The following is a 22,295-nucleotide window of genomic DNA, read 5'->3' on the forward strand; positions in this document are numbered from 1 at the left end:
TGCTTAAGAAACATTATTATTATTATCTATATGTGACCGTGGACCACAAAACCAGTCATAAGGTATAATTTTACAAAATTGAGATATATACATCATATGAAAGCACAATAAATAAGCTTTCTATTGATGTATGGTTTGTTAGGATAGGACAATATTTGGCCGAGATACATCTATTTGAAAATTTGGAATCTGAGGGTGCAAAAAAAATCAAAATACTGAGAAAATCGCCTTTAAATTTCTCCAAATTAAGTTCTTAACAATGCATATTACTAATCAAAAATTACATTTTGATATATTTATAGTAGGAATTTCACAAAAAATCCTCGTGGAACATGATCTTTACTTAATTTCCTAATGATTTTTGGCATAAAAGAAAAATCTATAATTTTGACCCATACAAAGTATTTTTGGCTATTGCTACAAATATACCCCAGCGACTTAAGACTGGTTTTGTGGTCCAGGGTCACAAATTTCAAACAACTGAGTAGATTTTATCAGGATTCTTTGATGAATAGAAAGATCCACAGAACAGCATTTACCTGAAATAAGAAGCTTTGTAACATACACTAAACCATTCAAAAGCTTGTTTTTTGAAGGTAAAGAAATTATAGAAATACTTTTATTTAGCAAGGATGCTTTAAATTGATCAAAAGTGATGATAAAGATATTTATAATGTTACAACATCTGAACTTTCTATTCATCAAATAAACCTAAAAAAAAAAAAAAAAAACTTTTTTTAAACAACAAATCAGAATATTATAATGATTTTTGTAGTAGTATTGGAGTAACGATGCAAAAAATTCAACTTTGAAATCACAGGAATAAATTACATTTGAAAATATTTTCCAATAGAAAGCAGTTATTTTAAATAGTAAAAATATTTTACATTTTGATGTGTTTTGGAACAAATAAATGCAGTCTTGGTGAGCAGAAGACATTTAAAAACTATATATATATTTAAATAATATACTTCTTACCAAAGACAATTCATAAAAGGATGATTCTACATACCATTACTAATCAATTACCATATTTATGTACCATGCACATACCAGATACACATAAAACATGGTATTACCATGGTACTATGTCCAAAATAAACTATTGTAATTTCCATGAGAGTTGTTAGTGTAACTGTGCAATTTCATCAGTCCCATTCCTTAAAAAGCAAATATGTACAATGAATATAATAATAAATGCCAGGGATGAGCGCGTGATTTCAATATTTTACTGAGAGCTTTTCTGATTCAGAGGAAAATCTTTATACCACTTTAGGTGATGGGAAATGCCACAACAGTGATAATATACAGGTAGAAGAAACAAATTATATAAGCACAGACATATTTACATTCACTGAATCTTTGTCTTTATCAGAATAAGATTACAGGGGAGACATTCATGGCATTTTAGAGGACACTGAATCAACAAACACAATGGCGACCAAATATAAATCAATCAACATGACTGATAAATACAAATCGGTTAAAAGCCTAGTGTGGCAAAGCGTACAACTAATTAAACATTACAGATCTGTACAATTTATAATCTTTTTTTTTCCGTTGTTGTAATGAAAAATATCAGGTCATGCAAAATAAAAACCCAAACATACCTTTGTAAGAAAACGAGGAACACAAAGAGAATTATAAAAATAAAGTTATGGATAAATGGATGTTTTTGCTGGTTACAATTTATGCATTACCGACGCAATCATACACGACTCTACCTTAAGATACAAGATAAATTCCTCCTCTTTTAATAACACTTTGGTTTAGTTTAAAACTATTTCATAAATTCTATAATTCATAAACGGTTATTTAGAACCAAAACGTTCAATTAAAACAAACAAAACAATGCACGGTGAGAAAGACATCTTTTGTTTTTCTGTCCAAATGGAAAACAACAAACTTCATAGCCATGTTCTGTACAACATCTACAGTTTTGCTGGTGATCCACTCTGGGATGAAGAAATCCAACAAGGGCCCAACGCTTAAACCAAGGGTTATATTGGATTTTAGAAATGACAAGCTGGGTTACATTACACGTCAAACCACTGGAATGCTTTTAAACTTAATATAAAAGCCATTTCCCAACTTTGGCTACAAGACGATGTAGTCCACTCAAAAAAACAAACAAACAAACAAACAAACAAAAACAAAGCTATACTTACTTACAAATGGAAGTGATTGGGCTTAATAAAGTGATAGTATATAATATTCATTTCTACATACGCATTAGCATGGCTAAAACAAACGAAAAAATAAAGATCCACCATTGTAGTGTTAATAAATCGCAACATTTAGTCCAATTGTAGCAATAAATCCATTTCTCTTTTCCTTTTTTAAAATGTACATTCAAAACGCTGCCCAGTGATACAATTTAAACCAATATCATGTAAACAAATTTATGATTAGAATAAAAACAAAACTTTTAAAGCACTTTTCACATAGACCAAACAGTGAAAAATCACGGCAATAGCAACCAGTTCTAATAACTGGACGCAGTTATTAAAGGAAGAATAAGCCACTCGTTTACTGCTTCGCTTGGATTTCCAGGTGTCGTTGCTCTCAATTTAAAAAAAAAAAAAAAACACCCGATAAGAGAGGTAGACTCAATCGAGGCGTACGCCATATTTATCAGCTAATTCGTTCTCAATAAAACACCACAAACAGTTGGAATAATGCTTTCATATTCATAACTAATAAGAAATTTGTCATTTTTTCTTTTTCCACTTGCTAGACCTAAATGCTACAACTGATGTGACCCAGAATGCCACAGCAGGACTTAAGGTTCACACAGGCTTGTACTGTACAGAAACCAAGAACGCGATAAAGGTAGAAAATCCTTACAGCTCAACCATTTCAGATTTGCTATTGTGTTCTGTACAATATTGTAGAAAGGAAAGAAAACGGACTGGCTTTCACTGCAGATGGATGACTGGGTGGAAACTAGATTAGAAAGATTTTTCTGCTTCTTTACAGACCTTTTGTTATTACATACAGTATATATTCTGACATGAAAAAACCAAACATGACCTCTCGACTCAGAAAGAAACGCCTATGAACGGGTATAACAGGAAACGACGAACGCTTCGAGCCCTAACGCTAACGCATGTCATGATGAAGGCATTTAAACATAGCTGCCTGATCGTCGATCGTCTTCTAAATCATCTAAAACAACAATATACAAGCGTCAGTGCATCAACTCATTGACGGCTTCGTGACCCGTCGGTGAGAAAAGCACAAAGTTCAAGAGTGAACGTCACAAATAGAGTCTTATCTCAACCCAAGGTCAAAAAATATGCCATTTTTACTTTGCTTAAAACCTATTTCGAAGACCATTCTTTTTTGTATTCTATACACCATAATGCAAAAAAAAAAAAGAATTTGCTAGTGTGATGCAGAACAGATATAGGTGAAGATAACTCAATGCAATTAAATTGCATTGTTTAATTTACTCTGATTTGATTTTTTAAATATCACTGTAATACAGTTAGTAATGTACTGTATAACAAATGAAAATAAAAGCTTAATCACTATTAAAAAAAATAATGCAAAATCTACAAACTTGCTCTATTGTTGAAAAAAAGCTAAACTTAAAAGGATTTCTGCTTTTTTGTAATGCAAAATTTTTTTTTTTTGATCTTGGTATGAAATATGACACATCAATGAGATTCACCCTAAAAAGGCCCAACAAAAAAAAAAAAAGATATGACTACATTTATCATCTCTTAAAAAAAAAGTGACCAAACTATCAATACGCTGATATAAAACCCAACAATTATGATATAAACGTAACTCAAAAAACCTAAAACAAATAATATTAAATAATAGAGGCGGAAGGAAGTAAACAAATATGGGTCTGTCGTCTTCTCACGTGAACATTTACATGCCCAGTGCCCGTCTGAACCCAACAGCGCAATATTAAACCTCTCATACAATCATAGACTCTATCCCATGAACATACATACATACACGTGGCCACACGCCCAGCGCCGCCGTCTAAGTGTTTGTTGTGTCCGGTGCAGTCTTGTCAACAGGACTGCTGTTGTCTTGACTTTTAGAAGCCGAGCTCCGTTCTACGACTGGTTTGGAGTCTTTATCTCCTGTACTGGTGGAAGGAGGACCAGGCGAGGGCAGAGAACGGCCGGAGACTTTATACGCCGCAAGGAACTCCTGGATTCTCTCCGTGGTGGGCTCCCATTTGCTAAAGCCAGCGTTGTTTTGAAGGAAAATCACTGCCGTCCCATGGACAGACTTGTAGTACATCTCTTCTCTGAGAGACAGAGTTAAAACATGAGTTAAACAATTCAGCCATAAATATAACCCTGAGGCCATTTAAAATGTAGATGAGTTTGTTTTCAGATTTGGAGAAATGTAGCATTCCATCACTTGCTCACCAATGGATCCTCTGCAGTGAATGGGTGCCATCAGAATGAGAAAACAGGGCACCTCTACTAGATGGCCATCCGGGCGACGTGAGCAGGGGATTAACTGGGCAACTTTATAATAACTCAATAGTTTATTTTTATTTTATTTATTTATTTATTTTTATTAATACTACTTATAATAATAATAATAATAATAATAATAATAATAATAATAATAAGGAATACTATATATTTTTTTAAATATCTATTATATTCTATTTTTATATCTTATATATTATTAAATTACTATATTATTATAATTGCCCTCTTCTTGATCCTCAAACCTCCCCTCATTCTTGATTAAAGGAGTTCATTTAAAATGTTATTATTATTATTACCACCATTTATCATCTTCCTCACCCTGAGCTCTGAGTTCCATTCACATCCTCCATCCTCAGATTTTTTGTGATTAATACTATTGTTATCATCATCATTTTTATTATTGTTTATTGTTATGTCTGTTGTACTTTTCTACATGTTCCCTTGTTTATATACTTCCAACCTTCGACACACAGTTACCACTTACACACACACACTCGCATGCACACACAAATCATGTTTACTGTCATGCATATTTTGTTTACCTTTGATGTATCACCTGTAAATAGTATATTTGTTGGCAATAAATTAAAAAAAAAAAATGAATGAGAAAACAGCTGATAAAAACATCACAATAATCCACAAGTAGTCCACACCACTCCAGTCCATCAATTCATGCTGTTTCAGACTGTTTTCACATGTAAACATTTCTTGATCTGTGCAGATTTTAACTCGGAAGCAAGGATTAACTTGCAGCTTTTGCCTTCATAATAGCCCTGCTCGATTACGGTAAAAATCATAACCACAATTATTTTGGTTAATATTGTAATCGCGATCATGAGTGGGTCCGGAACTTTATATGATTGATTGATTTGAAGATAGCAATACAATAGAAAAAAAGATACAAACAAAAAGTTGTTTTGGGTGGGGGAGGCTGTTTTGTTTTGTAAAAACGGTTTTGTTTGTATCTTTTTTAAAGCGACTGAATGTAAAATAAAACACTTCCAGAATTAAACATGCTTGGTTTCTTATAAAACTATGAAAGTCCCTCCGTCAAGAGCAGTGAGTAATTTGTCTTTTGTTGTTTGATTAACATTAAGCACAGAGACGGCAGAAGGAATATTAATTGTGGTCGCTTTAAGAGCTGAACGGATCAAACATACTGTTGCACATATTTTCATTCTCAACGTTTGCGTTAATTTCAGACATAACTGACAAAGGTTTACACGAATAATCACCAAATGCTGCATTTTGACATATATTTGCATGTATCTTTGCACGTTTAGGTACGCATCTTAAGCTAAAGGTTCACTTTACTTTTTATGCAAGTCACGTTACATGATTTTTGCTGATTTGCATGTGAAATTGGGCTTGTATAGAGGAGCGAAAGCTCACAAAGGGGGGGTGGAGTCAGGAGCAATAATCAATTACTATATTTGCATAAAAGTTTGAAGCCGAAATCGAAACTGAATTTTGATTAATTGCACAGCCCTACTTCACAAGATGTTAACTGATGGACTGGAATGGAGTGGATTACTTGTGGATTTTTGAGATGTTTTTAATCAGCTGTTTGGACTCATTCTGACGGCACCCATTCACTGCAGTGGATCCATTGGTGAGCAAGTGATGGAATGCCGCATTTCTCCAATTGATATAGAAACAAAGTTATTTTCATTTTGGGTGGCCTTAGGGTGAGGACATGTTCAGCAAAATTTTTATTAATTCTTTTAAACCTCACAGAACATTATGTCTTTTGGTGGCGAGTGCAGTTTAAAAGCGCTTGTGGTTAGCTTTGTGCAGTGAACAAGGAACTAAAACCACAAGAACAAGGAAACAGACGGACAAATGTCTGACCTTTTGCAGATGTGCTGCGAGCCGCTGCGGTACTCGTGCTCAAAGGCAGGCACGATCATCTGGTGCCTGCGGAAGCGGCTGGCCTCCATCCGTGTCAGGGCAGGGGTCGGCGGGTCACGCCACTCCGGCACAAAGATGATGAAGGACAGCGGCTCGCTGGAGTGTTCCAGAAGATCCTGAGTAAGATGGAGAGAGAATGATGATTTGTTTTAGTATTGACCTGAATAAGATATTTCACATAAAAGATGTTTACATATAGTTCACAAGAGAAACTAATAGTTGAATGTATAAAAATTACTATTTAAAAGTTTACATATGGTTAATTCTTAATACTGTGTTGAACCCTGAATGATCCACAGCTGCGTATTTGTTTAGTGATAGTTGTTCATGAGTCCCTTGTTTGTCCTGAACAGTTAAACTGCCTGCTGTTCTTCAGAAAAATCCTTCACGTCCCACAAATTCTTTGGTTTCTGAGCATTTTTGTGTATTTGAACCCTTTGCAACAATGATTATATGATTTTGAGATCCATCTTTTCACACTGAGGACAACTGAGGGACTCATATCCAACTAATACAGAAGGTTCAAACACTCACTGAAGCTTCAGAAGGAAAAAATTATGCATTAAGAGCTGGGGGTGAAAACGTGTAGCTACATTTTTCTTATTTTGCCTAAATATCATGTTTTTTCATTTAGTACTGTTCTTCAGAAGCTACAGAAGATACACGTTTCCCAGAAGACAAAATAAGTTAAATAAGTTTTCACTGTTTTCAAGTTGCCTGGCTCTCAATGCATGAGGTTTCCTTCACACATCAGTGAGCGTTTGAACCTTCTGTATTAGCTGCATGAGTCCCTGAGTTGTCCTCAGTGTGAAAAGATGGATCTCAAAATCATACAGTCATTGTTGGAAAGGGTTCGAATACACAAAATAAAATAAAAAAAACATGAAGGATATTTCTGAAGAACAGCAGGCAGATCAGGACAAACAAGGGACTCATGAACAAACTATCACTAAACAACAAACAGCTGTGGATCATTCAGGTTTTATAAATTCAATTATTGTTTTCTCTTGTGGTCTATATGTAAACGTCTTATGTGAAAAATCTTATTCAGTTCTGTACGAAGTAAAAAATAGCATGCATTTTGTACAATCCCTCTTATTTTGGTAAAATAATTCACATTTTGCAGATTCTGCAAGGTGCATGTAAACTTTGACCTCAACTTTAAAGATATTCTAATCTAATCGACTTGGGATGAGGTTAAGAGACACACACCTCAAAGTGTGTCACCATGGCATCCATGAATTCCTCACAGAAAGGAGGGTTGGCCTCAAATGAGCCACTGGCTGGAGAGAAGCGGAGAAACGGCCTGTGAGGACAGAGATGAGTGACACAATATAGCAAATTAACCTCTTTGATTGAAACATGCTCGCTTGTATAAAGTCAGCAGTAACAGATTAATTATAAAAGTCAGAAACATTAAGATTAATCAAATGATTATTAATAAACTAATTGTATAGTATTTAATTATTTTAAATTAATTAGTTAAATGCATTAAAAATGATAAACCTAAAACTTTTAAATATTTTATAATTCACAGTTGTTCAATAAACAAGCATTCTTCAAAGATGTTTGAACGTCATTTTTATATTCCATTTCAAAGCCAGAAAAACAATACCAATGACCGAGAACACATTTACATACCCTCGAGATCCAAAGAAGCCATCAGTGTCTGGAAAGGCAGAGCAAAACTGCTTGAAGTAGCAGTTTAGAGGAGAAGCGAAGCACTCGAATGTCACTCCAAACTGCTTGTTGAGAGCCTCAAAGACAGGAACAGGCAGCGCCCCCTGCAGACCAGACCCCTCATTCACACCGGAGCCAAACATCACCTGTGATTCACAAGAGAGCGGAAACACCCATTGATGCTGCATTTGTTCTCCTGATTGGTTACCAATGCTTGTAGCTTAAGTATTACCTGGTATCTTTTGATAAGGCACCACACACGAGACAGGAACTTTTCAAACCTTGGGTCATCAACACAGCTGTACCGATATAGAAGTTCCTGTTTGTGCCAGAGAATTAAACGTAACACGATAAGAATCAAAAGTATCCAAACTTAGTCCGTTTTGAGCTAGTCTTAGCATATACACACCAGTTTGTTAAAATGACCGCGGTTGACCTTCACCATTTCCCCTTTATACCGCAGACAGGCAACGTCATTCTCAAAGTGCAGCTCGACACGTGGCTGAGGAGGAGACGGGATGGACAGCCTGACTGGATAACAATACACCAACCGGTCCTGGACCTCCTTTGACTCTGTGCCGTCCACTTCAAAGCAAGAAGAATAAATCAGAAAGGATTTAAAGTCAAACCTAAAGTGAGAATTTACACCAAAAAAATCATTCTATTGGTCGATTTTTTGTCCACGATAAAACCCAGACTGGCCATTTTCCAGAGTTGTGAACATCTCCAAAGCCTACCTGAGATGTTGCACTCTTTAAGCAGAGTTAGGTGAGCCTGGCGGATCCTCCGCACATATTCTGCAGAAATGTGGTAGATCTTTGAACAGATGCCCTCAACGGAGTCCTTCGCCACGGACGCCACATGAGGGCCGCACTGCTTCCGTAAATGCTCGAGTCGATCCTGAGGAAAGATTGTGTTACCGTCCTGCATATGATGCTTTAAAATTAGGGATGCACCGAAATGAAAATTCTTGACTGAAACCGAACAAAATGAACCCCCCCCCCCACCCATGCATTTTGCCAGTGTTTTTCACCGTTGCATGAATTAAATAGCCAAAAGGTGCTTTTTACAGTTTTGTGATGCTTTTCAAAGACAAAAAAAAATCAATTACAAAACAACGATTTAAAAACATTTACTTAACACTGAACATTTTAACATTCTAGTAGACATTATAGCCTACCAAAGCACAATTTAACTTAAAATTAATAAGTTAGTAAAATAACATACTTTGGCCATTTTTAGGCCCCATCTTAAACTAGGCATGTGTTTTTTAATGTACAACTAAATGCAATCTTGCTGAGCAGAAGAGACTTCTTTTAAAACATTAGAAAATATTACAGATCCCAATTTGAACACTTTGTGTGAATGTTATAATAAATGTTTTAATAGAGCTGTTGTAATTATTTGTGTATTATTTTTTATTTTATTTAACAGAAAAACAGTAAAATTACAATACTAACAATTATGAATGTTGACTTTTATTTTGGTGGAAATCAGCAAGAAGACCTCAGTACTTCTTTTTGTTGACAGCAGCAGATGTATGAATGACACTCATTACGCTGTTTCAGCGCACATTTTCCTTGCGCTTTGGACTTTGAACCCTGGCTAACGAACTTGTGCAGCGCTGTCAAAATACATACAATTCATATCATACAATAACCAGCAACAACCACCCATTCCGCTTCACATCGGAGACATGCGATGTGGTACTAAATAGCCTCTCGCTGTGGGAGCTTGTAATTTTTTTTTGCGTCTTCCTCAGACAGTTTTAAATGCTTATTCGACCAAACACCAAAAATGCTTTTTTTTTTTTTTTTTGCCATTTTCGCTGGCCGAACATTTGGTGCATCTCTATTTGAAATGCTAGGTCTAGGTAGGTGGCTTAGAGCAAGTACCATATAGTCCTCTTTGCTGGCAGAATGGTCTCGTCTCAGCCAGTTCATCGTGTCCTCGACGTTCCACTTCACCACCTTCCGACTGTCAGGAGTTGCATTTCTGTGCAAACGAGAAATTGACTTTAATAAACAGTTCATGTTCATCTTAGAAATCCTAGTAACTGACATGAATAACTACCTGGAGTCAATCATCTTCTTGGCTGCCTCTGCATATTTAAACAAGAGTTTCCTGGCCTCTTCCTTGTATTTGATACGAGAGAGCCTGAAATTTGTTGCAAAGAAGTTATTAAGTTATAAAACCATTGCCATATTGAAATATATGACGCAAAAAAGTGATAAACGTGAGAAAATGTTCAAGTACCTGATGGGGATGTCGTTCATGATCTCTCTGAACATGGATGGAGAAATGACCGGGTCGCATTCGCTGGGCAAGAGTGGATCCAGACCTTTATCCACCACCTTTCTTTCTAATAGCCAGCGGTTGAAGGATTCCCGTGGGGGCTCTATGCCTGAAAACAATCAGTCAATCATTTCTATCAATTATATGTGTAGCATTAAAGGATCACTTCAAGAACAAAAATGTACAGACAATTTACTCACCCCCATGTCATCCAAGATAAATCGTAAAAAAATTATGTTTTTTGAGTAAAACATTTTAGGATTTCTCTCCATATAATGGACTCCTATGGTGCCCGCAAGTTTGAACTTCCAAAATGCAGTTTAAATGCAGCTTCAAAGGGCTCTAAACCAGCCAAGGAAGAAGGGTCTAATCTAGCAAAATAATTGGTTATTTTCACAAAAAAAAAAAAAAAAGTTGCCAATTTATATACTTTTTAACCTCAAACACTCGTCTTGTCTAGCTCTGTCATTGTGTATTCCGGTTCAAGACAGTTAGGGTATGTCGAAAAACTCCCATCTAATTTTTTTTCTCCAACTTCTTCCTGCATCTCTGTTTTACCTCTTTTTGTAAAGGGCGTTTGATCTCCTTTGCACGTTCACTTTGAAAACACTGGGTTGGTACTTCTGCAGCGATGTAGGTACATTTTGAAGTTGTAGGAGAAAATGAGATGGGAGTTTTTCAACATACCCTAACTGTCTTAAACTGGAATACACAGAGTACATGCAGAGATAGACAAGACGAGCATTTGAGAGACACTATTATAAAGAGAAATCCTGAAATAAAAAAGAGAGAAAGAAAGAAATACATGAAAATCTTGGATGACAAGGGGGTGAGTAAATTATCTGCACATTTTTGTGAAAAAGTGGTGGTGTCAGTAAGAATTTTTCCGGTTTTACTGCTTACTAAGGCTGCATTTACTGTAAAAAAAACTCTAAAAACAACAAAATTGTGAAATATTTGTACAATTTAAAATAACTTTTTATTTTAAGATATTGTACAATGTAATTATTCCAGTCATCAGTGTCACATGATCCTTCAGAAATCATTTTAATATGTTGATTTGCTTTTCAAGAAACATTTCTGATTATTATCAATGTTGAAAACAGATGAATGGAAAGTTCAAAAGAGCAGCATTTTTTTTTTTATATATTATATTATTATATATTACTGGAAAGAAAATGGTAATATTACTATATAATTTTATTATACATATCAGGCACCACTGAGCTATTAAAAGTTTCCTTCTGGGAGCTTCGCAATTCACTCAAAACCATTAATGGTAACCCAGTGCTGGGGACCATTTAACAATAAGTTACAAAGCTACTAACTTCACTACACTTTCAGCAGCGTAAAAGTAGCTAAGCTCTATCATGACAAAAGCAATATAGTGCCGTTTTTGTTGCACTGACAATAAGGGGACAGTTCACCCAGAAATGACAATCTGAACTATGAACTATACATTATTTATAGTTATATATATATATATTTATATTAGGGCCGGGACTTTAACGCGTTAATTTAGATTAATTAATTACACAAAAATAACGCGTAAATTTTTTTTAACGCATTTTAATCACACTTATTTTTGCACCGCGGAACGTTTCTCACTGGATGAGTTTCGGCGGACCGATTATACTGCAGCACCAACTAGCGTTCAGACAAAAACAAACCACAGTGAACATGGACAAAGAAGCTGATGGGACCGCTTTGGTTGGCCCTGTGGATGGGAAATTTTGTTATAAAAAACGAATGGATGGAAGCGTCGATAAGAGCATGGTTGTGTGCAAGCTATGCAACAAGGAATTCGCATATCACCCAAGCACATCGAGCCTATTGCTACACTTAATGGCAATATTGCACTGGTCTGTTGGACTTGGTTGAACAAAAATAAACTATATTTTGTTGCTCAAGCTTATGTATTCAGTCATTATTCAATGGTATACTAAAAATCCATATGAAAAAAAACTTACTTCTCACTGTTCTCAGGTCAAATATTTATATGCGATTAAAATTAATTAATTAATTTCGATTAATTAATTACAAAGCCTCTAATTAATTAGATTAAATTTTTTTAATCGAGTCCCAGCTCTAATTTATATATATATTTATAGTTATAACTATACAACTATTTATAATCTCATATGTGACCCTGGACCACAAAACCAGTCTTAAGTCGCTGGGGTATATTTGTAGCAATAGCCAAAAATACATTGTATGGGTCAAAATTATTGATTTTTCTTTTATGTCAAAAATCATTAGGAAATTAAGTAAAGATCATGTTCCATGAAGATTTTTTGTAAAATTCCTACTGTAAACCTATCAAAATGTAATTTTTGATTAGTAATATGCATTGATAAGAACTTAATTTGGAGAACTTTAAAGGTGATTTTCTCAGTATTTAGATTTTTTGCACCCTTAGATTTCAGATTTTCAAATAGATGTATCTCGGCCAAATGTTGTCCTATCCTAACAAACCATATATCAATAGAAAGCTTATTTATTGAGATGTATATATCTCAGTTTTGTAAAATTTAACCTTATGACTGGTTTTGTGGTCCAGGGTCACATATGTAGAACTTCAAGCTCGTTTATGGGAACATATTCAGTCAAATGTGAAAGCAGTGGTGTGGACATACCCTCACGCTGAGAGCACAGCTCGTGGTAGTGCTGCCTCAGTTTGGTGGTGAGTTGAGCTCTCTGCAACTCGATCTCAGGGTGTGGAGGGAGGTGGTTCGCCGCGGCTCGCTCACGAATCACAGCATTGGTCTGAATGTCCAGGTCCCAGTACACCCTGAAACACAAGGTCCAGTTCAGACATGTCATGTCTACAGACCTTGACTGCTGTCAGGACATCTGAAATCACTTTTCAATCTTACATTTAACCATTTAGTTGGAAGCTTTTAGCCAATCCTACTGGTAAACGGAGCCCATACTCACACAGAGGGCCGATACGGAGCTGGTGCGGGTACGCTGGTCTGGCCTTGTTTATCATCTGTGGTGTTGACCCAGGGTTTGACTCCTGGTGTGCTGGGAGAAATCGGGATAGTGGGAGTGGTTGGAGTGGCTGGAATCTCAACCTGAAATCAAACAGAAAGATAATTCAGTAAAATATGACCAAACAAATCAACAGTTGTTGATAAGTATGTATTTGTTTTGTAAGCATCAAATAAGGATATCAAATAAGCTATTAAAAAGAAAACAGACCTTTGGCCTCTTGAAACTGTTAGGGCCCGCTTGTGCGTCCTCCGATGGATGTCTTTTACGCTGACCGTTGCCCAGACCGGCATCACTTACCGCCTCACCAGAGGCTGGAGCCGCGTTCAAGCCCAGAGGATCTGACTAAAACCACAGCAAAAAAACAGGAAAGCATTGTAACTGTTAACCAAGTCTATTAAAAACAGTTCTGGTAAAATAAAACATTTGCTTGCATGTAGTTAGCACATGCTTTTATCCAAAGCTACTTATAAAAGTCACTATACTTACACTAAACCTAAGTTTTAAAATTTAAAAAGGCCTGGTTACAAAGACAGGGCTTAAATTAAGACAGGATTACGCCATAGTTTAATTTCAGTAGTTTTTTTTTATTTTTATAAATGTGCCTTAGTAAAAAATAAACATTCCTGGTGTGAATACTGCTACAAATCATTGACACCTGCATAATTTAAGATATGTGACCCTGGACCACAAAACCAGTCATAAGGTTAAGTTTTACAAAACTGAGTTGTATGCATCATATGAAAGTTCAATAAATAAGCTTTCTATTGATATATGGTTTGTTAGGATAGGACAATATTTGGAAAAAATCAAAATACTGAGAAAATCACCTTTAAAGTTTTCCGAATTTAGTTCTTAACAATGCATATTACTAATCAAAAAATACATTTTGATATATTTATAGTAGGAATTTTGCAAAAAAATCTTCATGGAACATGATCTTTACTCAATTTCCTAATGATTTTTGGCATAAAAGAAAAATCAATAATTTTGACCCATACAATGTATTTTTGGCTATTGCTACAAATATACCCCAGCGACTTAAGACTGGTTTTGTGGTCCAGGGTCACATATGTCAGTGCCAGTTTCTTTCAGTTAAAACAGCTCAGACATGCATTTTAGTCTGGGACTAGGCTTAAAGCTTTTCTAAAATGAAATTGAAGTACTACATTCAGTAAAACTAAAATTAATTGAAGATAAACAGAACCAATAAAAAACTAATATAATGAAAAATGCAACTGCTGGAAAAACAAATGAATAAGAAATCTAAAAATAAAAAGCTAATTTGAAATATTAATATACAATAATAGTATAATTATTACTAAAATACACTTAAAATAGGATTAAGTATCTAAAAATAGTTGTAAACAACACAAAGCAACATAAGACAAAAATAAAAAAAACTGAAAACACACAAAAAAAAAATGGTCATTTAAATTTTTTTATATTTGTATAAACAATAAACCCATAACCACATAACACAATTACTTAAACTTGAAATTAAAACTGAAAAAATAAAATAAATAAATAACCTAAATATAACCAATATCTTACGGAAAAAAAAATTACAATCAAAAGGTTACTCCCAAAATGTTCCAGATCTAAGAGATCTAACCGGCTCTAAAGCCTGAACTTACAATGACATCATGCTGGCCAAGGACAGGCATCTCCCACAGCGACTGGTTAGTGAATCGATTGAAGTAATACGGCCGATTCTCCCTCTTACTCCAACATTTTGACCATCCAGCCTGAATCAGCTCATCTAAAAATCAAACTAAAAATCAGATACACGGGACACAGCAGTCTCAAACAGACTCCCATTAGTTATTTACAGCCTTCCAGATACACACCTGGCAGCTCTTGGATGGGTTTGCTGGTTGAGGGTGATAAGGGAGCCGCCTGTGATGTGGACCCGGTGGGCGACATGACCAATGCCGAGTCTGCCTTTATTGTTGCGTGGTTTTCACTCGTCATAGCTCCTCATTTGTCCTGTCTTAAGACGGAAAATTCTGTCTTTACAAAAGGCAAGCATTGTAATTCTGAGAGCAATAGATAGAGATGTCATATTAAGCCTAAGAGTGACCCTGGACCACAAATAGCACTGGTAAATTTGTAGCAATCATGCTCCATAAAGATATTTTGTCAATTTCCTACTGTAAATATAGAAAAACTTAATTTTGAATAGTAATATGCATTGCTAAAAACTTTATTTGGACAACTTTAAAGGTGATTTTCTCAATGTTTTGACATTTTTGCAGTTTTTTTTTAATAGTTGTATCTCTGACAAAATATTGTCCTATCCTAACAAACTATACATCAATGGAAAGCTGTCAGATGATGTATAAATTGTGGTCCAGGGTCACAAATATGGTGTTTAGTAGTCCCAGAGAACATGTATAAAACATAAAATGGGAATAAATGGAAACTAGTTCTCACATTCTAAGTTCGGTTTGTGATAAAACAGATTAAAATAATCTGAAGATATATGTGACCCTGGACCACAAAACCAGTCTTAAGTCGCTGGGGTATATTTGTAGCAATAGCCAAAAATACATTGTATGGGTCAAAATTATTGATTTTTCTTTTATGCCAAAAATCATTAGGAAATTAAGTAAAGTTCATGTTCCATGAAGATTTTTTGTAAAATTCCTACTATAAATATATCAAAATGTAATTTTTGATTAGTAATATGCATTGTTAAGAACCTAATTTGGACAACTTTAAAGGTGATTTTCTCAGTATTTTGATTTTTGTGCACCCTCAGATTCCAGATATTCAAATAGATGTATCTCGGCCAAATATTGTCCTATCCTAACAAACCATACATCAATAGAAAGCTTATTTATTGAGCTTTCATATGATGTATACATCTCAGTTTTGTCAAATTTAACCTTATGACTGGTTTTGTGGTCCAGGGTCACATATTATTTCTTATTTTTTTCACAGAGTATTGGAGTCTCAGTCCTGTAAAAGTTAAAACAATACAAGCTGATTACACTTCTTAATCCCAAAATGCAATTTACTTCTGGACATACAAATAAAACAGAGACTGAATTAGATGACTGTAATCAATTAAATAGTTAGGATTAAGAAAATAATGACAAAATTTTGTTTTTTGGGGGGGGGATAAACTATGCTTTTAAGTCAGCTGAGGTGAATGTGAGAATGAAAGAAAAACTTTGAAGGAAAATAATGACTCAAACATAATAATGAAAGCGAAACTTTGGATACTTGATTTGTAAAACATTCACTAATAGAGTTAAAGTTTCAAACAATCATTTGTGACCCTGTATCATGGGTATATTTGTAGCAATAGCCAACAATACATTGTATGGGTCAAAATGATCACTTATTCTTTTAGGCCAAAAATCATTAGGATATTAAGTAAAGATCATGTTCCATGAAGATATTTTGTCAATTTTCTACTGTAAATTTATCAAAACTTAAGTTTTGATTAGTAATAAGCATTGCTATGAAAAAATAGAATTTAAAGAATAAGGAGATTATCTCAATATTTTAATATTTTTCTCAAGTTCCTGGATATTGTCCTATCTAACAAACAATACATCAATGGCAAGCTGTCAGATGATATATAAATTGTGGTCCAGGGTCACAAATGTGGTGTTTGGGGTTCCAAGATGCCGTGTATAAAAAATAAAATGGGAATAAATGTAAACTAGTTTTCACATTCTAAGCTTAGTTTGTGATAAAACAGAAGATTAAACTTTTGGTAATACGGCTGTACGCTGTTCTCAAGAACAAGATATTATCTTATTTCTTTTTTTCTTTATTTTTTCCACAGAGTATTGGAGTCACAGCCCCTTAAAAAATAATACAACACAAGGTTATTATACTTAACCCCAAAAGGCAATTGAATTCTGGATACAAACAAAACAGAGACTGAAGCAGATGACTGTAATCAATTAAATAATGACTACATTTTCTTTTTTTGGGGTGGACTATGCCTTTAAGTCAGCTGAGATGAATGTGAAAGAAAAACTGCAGGAAAATAATGAAACTCAAACATAATAACGAAAGTGAAACTTTGGATCCTCGATTTGTTAAACATTCACTAATAGAATTTAAAAAAAACAATTATTTTTGACCCTGGATCACAAAACCAGTCTTAAGTAGCACGGGTATATTTGTAGCAATAGCCAAAAATACATAGTATGGGTCAAAATGATCACTTTTTCTTTCATGCCAATAGTCATCATTAGGGTATTAAGTAAAGATCATGTTCTACAACTATTTTTTCGTAAATTTTTGGATTAGTAATATGCATTGCTAAGAACAACTTTAAAGGCAATTTTGCACCCTCAAATTCCTATTGTCCTATCCTAACAAACCATACATCAATGGAAAGCTTATTTAATCATCCGTTTCAAAAAATTCACCCTTATGACTGGTTTTGTGGTCCAGGTTCACATTTCATTCCTACGACCAATCCATGACATAACACATACTAAAACAATATTCATGAATATCGTATAACTATACAACAACATGGTATATTTCAAAGCATCATAGTATAACTACACACCATAAATACCATAAAAAGTAAATGAACTGATGAACATGTATGGGGTGTCCAGTACCTTGTAAATAATATGGTGTAAGGTCAATATTTTTGCATGTATGTAAATATATTTGTGACCCAGGACCACAAAACCCATCATAAGTGTCGATTTATGAAAATTGAGATTTATACATCATCTGAAAGCTTTGCTAAGATAAGACAATATTTGAAAATCTGAAACCTGAAGGTGCAACAAATCTAAATACTGAGAAAATTGTCCAAATATAGTAATATGCATTGCAAAGAACTTATCAAAAACTGAGCTTTGAAATATTTACAGTAGGAAACGTACAAAATGTTAATAAAACATGATCTTAAGGCTGGTTTTGTGGTCTAGGGTCAAATATACACAATCTACTACTGTACATGGCACTCTGAGGAACTTCTAAGAATACCATGGTACTACCATGGTAAATTTGAGGAAATGGCTTAACGCTTAAAATTAGGCTGGCCCGAGCTGACTTGCGGCTAAATACTGACAAAGTAATGTATCGTTCATTCTCAGAAACACCGTGTTTTCCCCACAAATAAACCTTACAAAAAGTACTATGGCGGTAACACGGTACAGTGATGGTATCGGATAATAATAGGCTTGTACCACAGCAATACCGTGGGTTTTTAGTTTCGGAAATCCAGGTATCACACCACACATCATGAATATATTCAACGTGAATGTGTTTACTGCGTTTATCGTCGTTAATAAGAGCGCAAATGAGCGAAAGAAGGGCACGCATGCGCCTGCTACGCCGCCCACCCCAGATCGAGCCGCCCGAAAACAAACCCGAAGGAGGAGGAGAAAAACATCCAACAAAGAGCTACGGCAGCGCAAGCCGATGTGCAGGATAGAGCGGGCAAAATAAGACCAAATGGCGGAGCATCTGGCTTGATTTGGGCACAGAAAGGACGGGGATATATAGGGCCATCACCACAGTGTGTCAAAGTGCTCATTTATTGAGTTTAAACCCCGTCAATCTTCGACCGTTGCGAGCACAAATTTTAGGCGCGCACTTTTGCTTCGTGGAAACGGTCGACAAGATGGCGCGCGCTCTCGCTTACTAGGCGCCGCGCTCACTGCGCACTATAATGTCTGTTTATTGCGTGCATTGCGCGCGTATGCAGAAACCGCGGGGATATTATCGTGCCCCGTGCATTCCGCCACACGCCTATAGGTCTAGTGCTGCTCTTCAATGGCTGAATCCCTTACCTTGGAGAGGTTTGATCGGAGTCCTCTATAGGCTTTGCGCTATTCAGTTCGGACCCGCCTCCGCCTCTCCCTCCCCACCGACTCCGCCATCTTGTATCGGGCACTCGGACGCGGTTAATGCGCACGCGCGGGCCCGCAGTGGAAGTCGTCAAAACAGAGCGGCCATTTGTAGAGGGGCATTCTTTCGTTCTACTACTGTGACATGAAATAAACAAACATAAATACATGGTTTTATTTATTCACAGGAAGCTATGTGGATGTTCTTCATTGTTGTCCTGAAAATGTTTATATATTTACTTCAATAAAATACCTATTTTATGAGTTTTCCCCGAAATATTTGCATTTAGCTTTATTTCAGTTTACGTTTTTAGCCATTTTTTTGAATAAGACTTTTTTTGAATAAAAGTTAGCTGCACGTTTTCGTTCATTTGGATTTTTTCATCTTTAATTCAGTTACTAAAAATGATATTTCATATTTTTAGCTGGTACTTGCATTAAAATGTCTATGCTTTGAATTATTATCTGATTTTTAAAATTGTCATTAATGCGCTTCAAATAAAGGCTGTTTAAATTAAAGTTTTCCTGTGAATGTTTGCTTCTGAACTTTGCCACACTTCCACTTTTTAACATCCTACTTATATTATTATTTCAGTTTGAACTATTGTGAATTGCTTATTTTGAATTCGGCTCATTTCCATTTGTACATCATGCCATTTGCGCTACATGCTCATGTGCACTTTACTGCCCTTTATACTTCATTGGTCATTTGTACTACTATCATTTATTTTTATTTAAATGATATTTTTCTGTTTTCATGTCTTGTTAGATGCTGAAAAAAGATTTTTAATGTTGTTGTTTTTTAATATTTATTTTTTTAAAGTGTCTACTGCTCACCAAGCCTGCTTTTATTTGATCCAAAAAGTAAAATTGTGAAATATTTTTACTATTTGAAATAACTGTTTCCTATTTAAATATATTTTAAAATGTAATTTATTTCTGTGATTTCAAAGCTGAATTTTTAGCATCATTTTATTGTTGTTATTATTATTATTATTATTATATTGAAAACAGCTCAGTATTTTTTTTCAGGTTTCTTTGATGAATACAACGTTCAAAAGAACAGCATTTATTTCAAATAGAAATCCTTTGTAACATTATAAATGTCTTCATCATCACTTTTAATCAATTTAAAGCATCCTTGCTGAATAAAAGTATTAATTTCTATAAAAAAAAATCTCAAAAAAATGCTGAAAATTCAGCTTTGAAATCACAGGAATAAATTACATTTAAAATATATTCAAATAGGAAACAGTTATTTTATAGTAAAAAATATTAAATGTATTTTGGATCAAATAAATGCAAGTGCAGAAGAGATGTCTTCCAAAAACTTTTGACTAGTAGTGTATATATACTAAATATTTGTTTTTTTTCTGTTAGTTGACAAGACACCATTTCTAATTTCCTTTAAAGATTATTAAGTTTAGGTTTGCCCATCACTGTAAAAAAAAATGATAATAACAATAATTAATTGCTAATAAATTTCACAAACAATTGCAAAGAACATGCAAGTTACACTGAACTAAATGTGAAATTTAAAACACATTAAAAACGGTATTTTCTTGTAAAACATCCACCAATACTATGTTTTATTTTATGCATTTTATCTTTTGTTTAACTTTATGAAAAATCATTTTTACAGTGTAATATTTCAGTTAACAAAAAAAAAAAAAAAACATTTTAATAGTTTTAGTAAACAATAACAACACTGCTGTATGTTCCCAAATCACAAACCAGTGCTTTCCTGACATTAAAGCCATTCATCAGGACTGCAGAATTCAGCTTTATGCAAGACTTGAGGTAATTCTGGATTTTAGTGGGAGGAAAACCAGATCAAATGTTCTCTGTCAGCGTTGCGTCTAAACTTGTGCTATATTAAGAGCAAGTGACGCGTTTCCTCGCCCACTCTTTTCAAACAAATTCGAGTCTTACTTAAAAAAAGAAAGTTTAATAAGCTCACCCCATAATTGGTGGGCACAAGCTTAAAATAACATTTTTTTCTAAACTCACTTCTCCAAAATGAGCTCCACCTTGGTCCTCTGTGGTTTGAAGTCGAACCATTTTTTTGCATCATGTGATTCTATGAAACCTTGGGACATGGGTTTCTAAGAAGTCATGAACTAATTTAAGGTTTAGCCTCCAAAAATTAAAGGGCAGAGCACTGGATTCTGTTTAATGCAACCTCAGGCCATCACTCCACCACTTCACAAGAAATAATGTGAGCTTTTTGAAAATGCTGCAAGAATGTGTTTGTACATAATAAAACAGATGCCACAATCCTGTTGCATGGAAAATGTTTTCTTCACACATTATCATGATTATGAATCCCAGCCATCATCCTTGTTGTCACAAGGTCGTATGACATGAGGCGAAGAGCAACACCCTTTCCCCACAAGCCCTTATAAAATCTGTCTGCCTATGAAGTGGGAACATAGTGAACCCAGACTAAAAGAGGAAGGATACAGCGAGGATTCAAACTGGTGCATTTCAGACTGCAAGACTAAAGTTAGCCAGCCTGCATTTCCACACCGCTGTAAGTATTTGATTATTGTGAAAGGCACTACAAAGGTATTTGGGGAGGGAAATGTGGGAATAAGCTGTAATGCTTGCAATAAATGTGTACAAAGTTTATGGTTTCATTGTGTGGCATCGCTCAAAAGGGAACGAGAGCCTCCAGGACAAATGGAGGTAGGTTTATGTTTCTATGAGGCTAATATGAAAATGTGCATTTTTTCATTTGGCAACCGGACATCACCTGTACACTGGATTTATAGGCTTTTTATATTATTGGTTCATTGCTTCCTGTTTAGGAAATCTGCATGTCAAAAGAAGGAAATGATCAATTGTCTTCATATTTGTTTATATTATGGATCAACACTGCTAGTTATTTTATATCATGTTTTTTTTTTTGCTTTTTTAACCAAAAAAGATTTGTTTATTAAAATTATTATTTATTAAAAATGTAATGAAATATATATGAATATATATATATTATGGATTTTACATACTGCGCTACATTTTATATCATATTCTTTTGCCCTTTTACTCAAATTTACATAATAATATCTGAAATTTTATGAGTTTGCTATTGAATTATGAATTATAC

General features: G+C 34.7%; 1 protein-coding gene across 1 annotated transcript; it reads right to left on the reverse strand.

Moving 5' to 3' along the window:
* Positions 1-1,215: 1,215 nt before the first annotated feature.
* Positions 1,216-19,659, reverse strand: pcif1 (phosphorylated CTD interacting factor 1). Its single transcript, XM_073851135.1, has 16 exons — positions 19,133-19,659; positions 15,200-15,342; positions 14,987-15,111; positions 13,560-13,694; positions 13,293-13,432; positions 12,992-13,146; positions 10,317-10,464; positions 10,134-10,217; positions 9,956-10,055; positions 8,798-8,960; positions 8,470-8,645; positions 8,293-8,379; positions 8,022-8,206; positions 7,593-7,686; positions 6,321-6,496; positions 1,216-4,273 (listed from the first exon to the last, which is right to left on the reverse strand). The coding sequence occupies exons 2-16, from the start codon at positions 15,321-15,323 to the stop codon at positions 4,000-4,002; spliced, it is 2,166 nt and encodes a 721-aa protein (XP_073707236.1). The 5' UTR covers positions 15,324-15,342; positions 19,133-19,659; the 3' UTR covers positions 1,216-3,999.
* Positions 19,660-22,295: the final 2,636 nt, after the last annotated feature.

The sequence above is a fragment of the Garra rufa genome, chromosome 12, assembly GCF_049309525.1.
Source record: "Garra rufa chromosome 12, GarRuf1.0, whole genome shotgun sequence".
Taxonomy (NCBI): Eukaryota; Metazoa; Chordata; class Actinopteri; order Cypriniformes; family Cyprinidae; genus Garra; species Garra rufa.

What these genes read in the sequence shown, in the direction of transcription:
- pcif1 (XM_073851135.1), bottom strand. Translation starts at nt 15,323, where the DNA reads ATGACGAGTGAAAACCACGCAACAATAAAGGCAGACTCGGCATTGGTC. An exon ending in TTGGCCAGCATGATGTCATT is followed by an intron (nt 13,695 to 14,986) that starts GTAAGTTCAGGC and finishes CTGTGGTTTTAG; the next exon opens with TCAGATCCTCTGGGCTTGAA. An exon ending in GCTCCGTATCGGCCCTCTGT is followed by an intron (nt 13,147 to 13,292) that starts GTGAGTATGGGC and finishes CTTGTGTTTCAG; the next exon opens with GGTGTACTGGGACCTGGACA.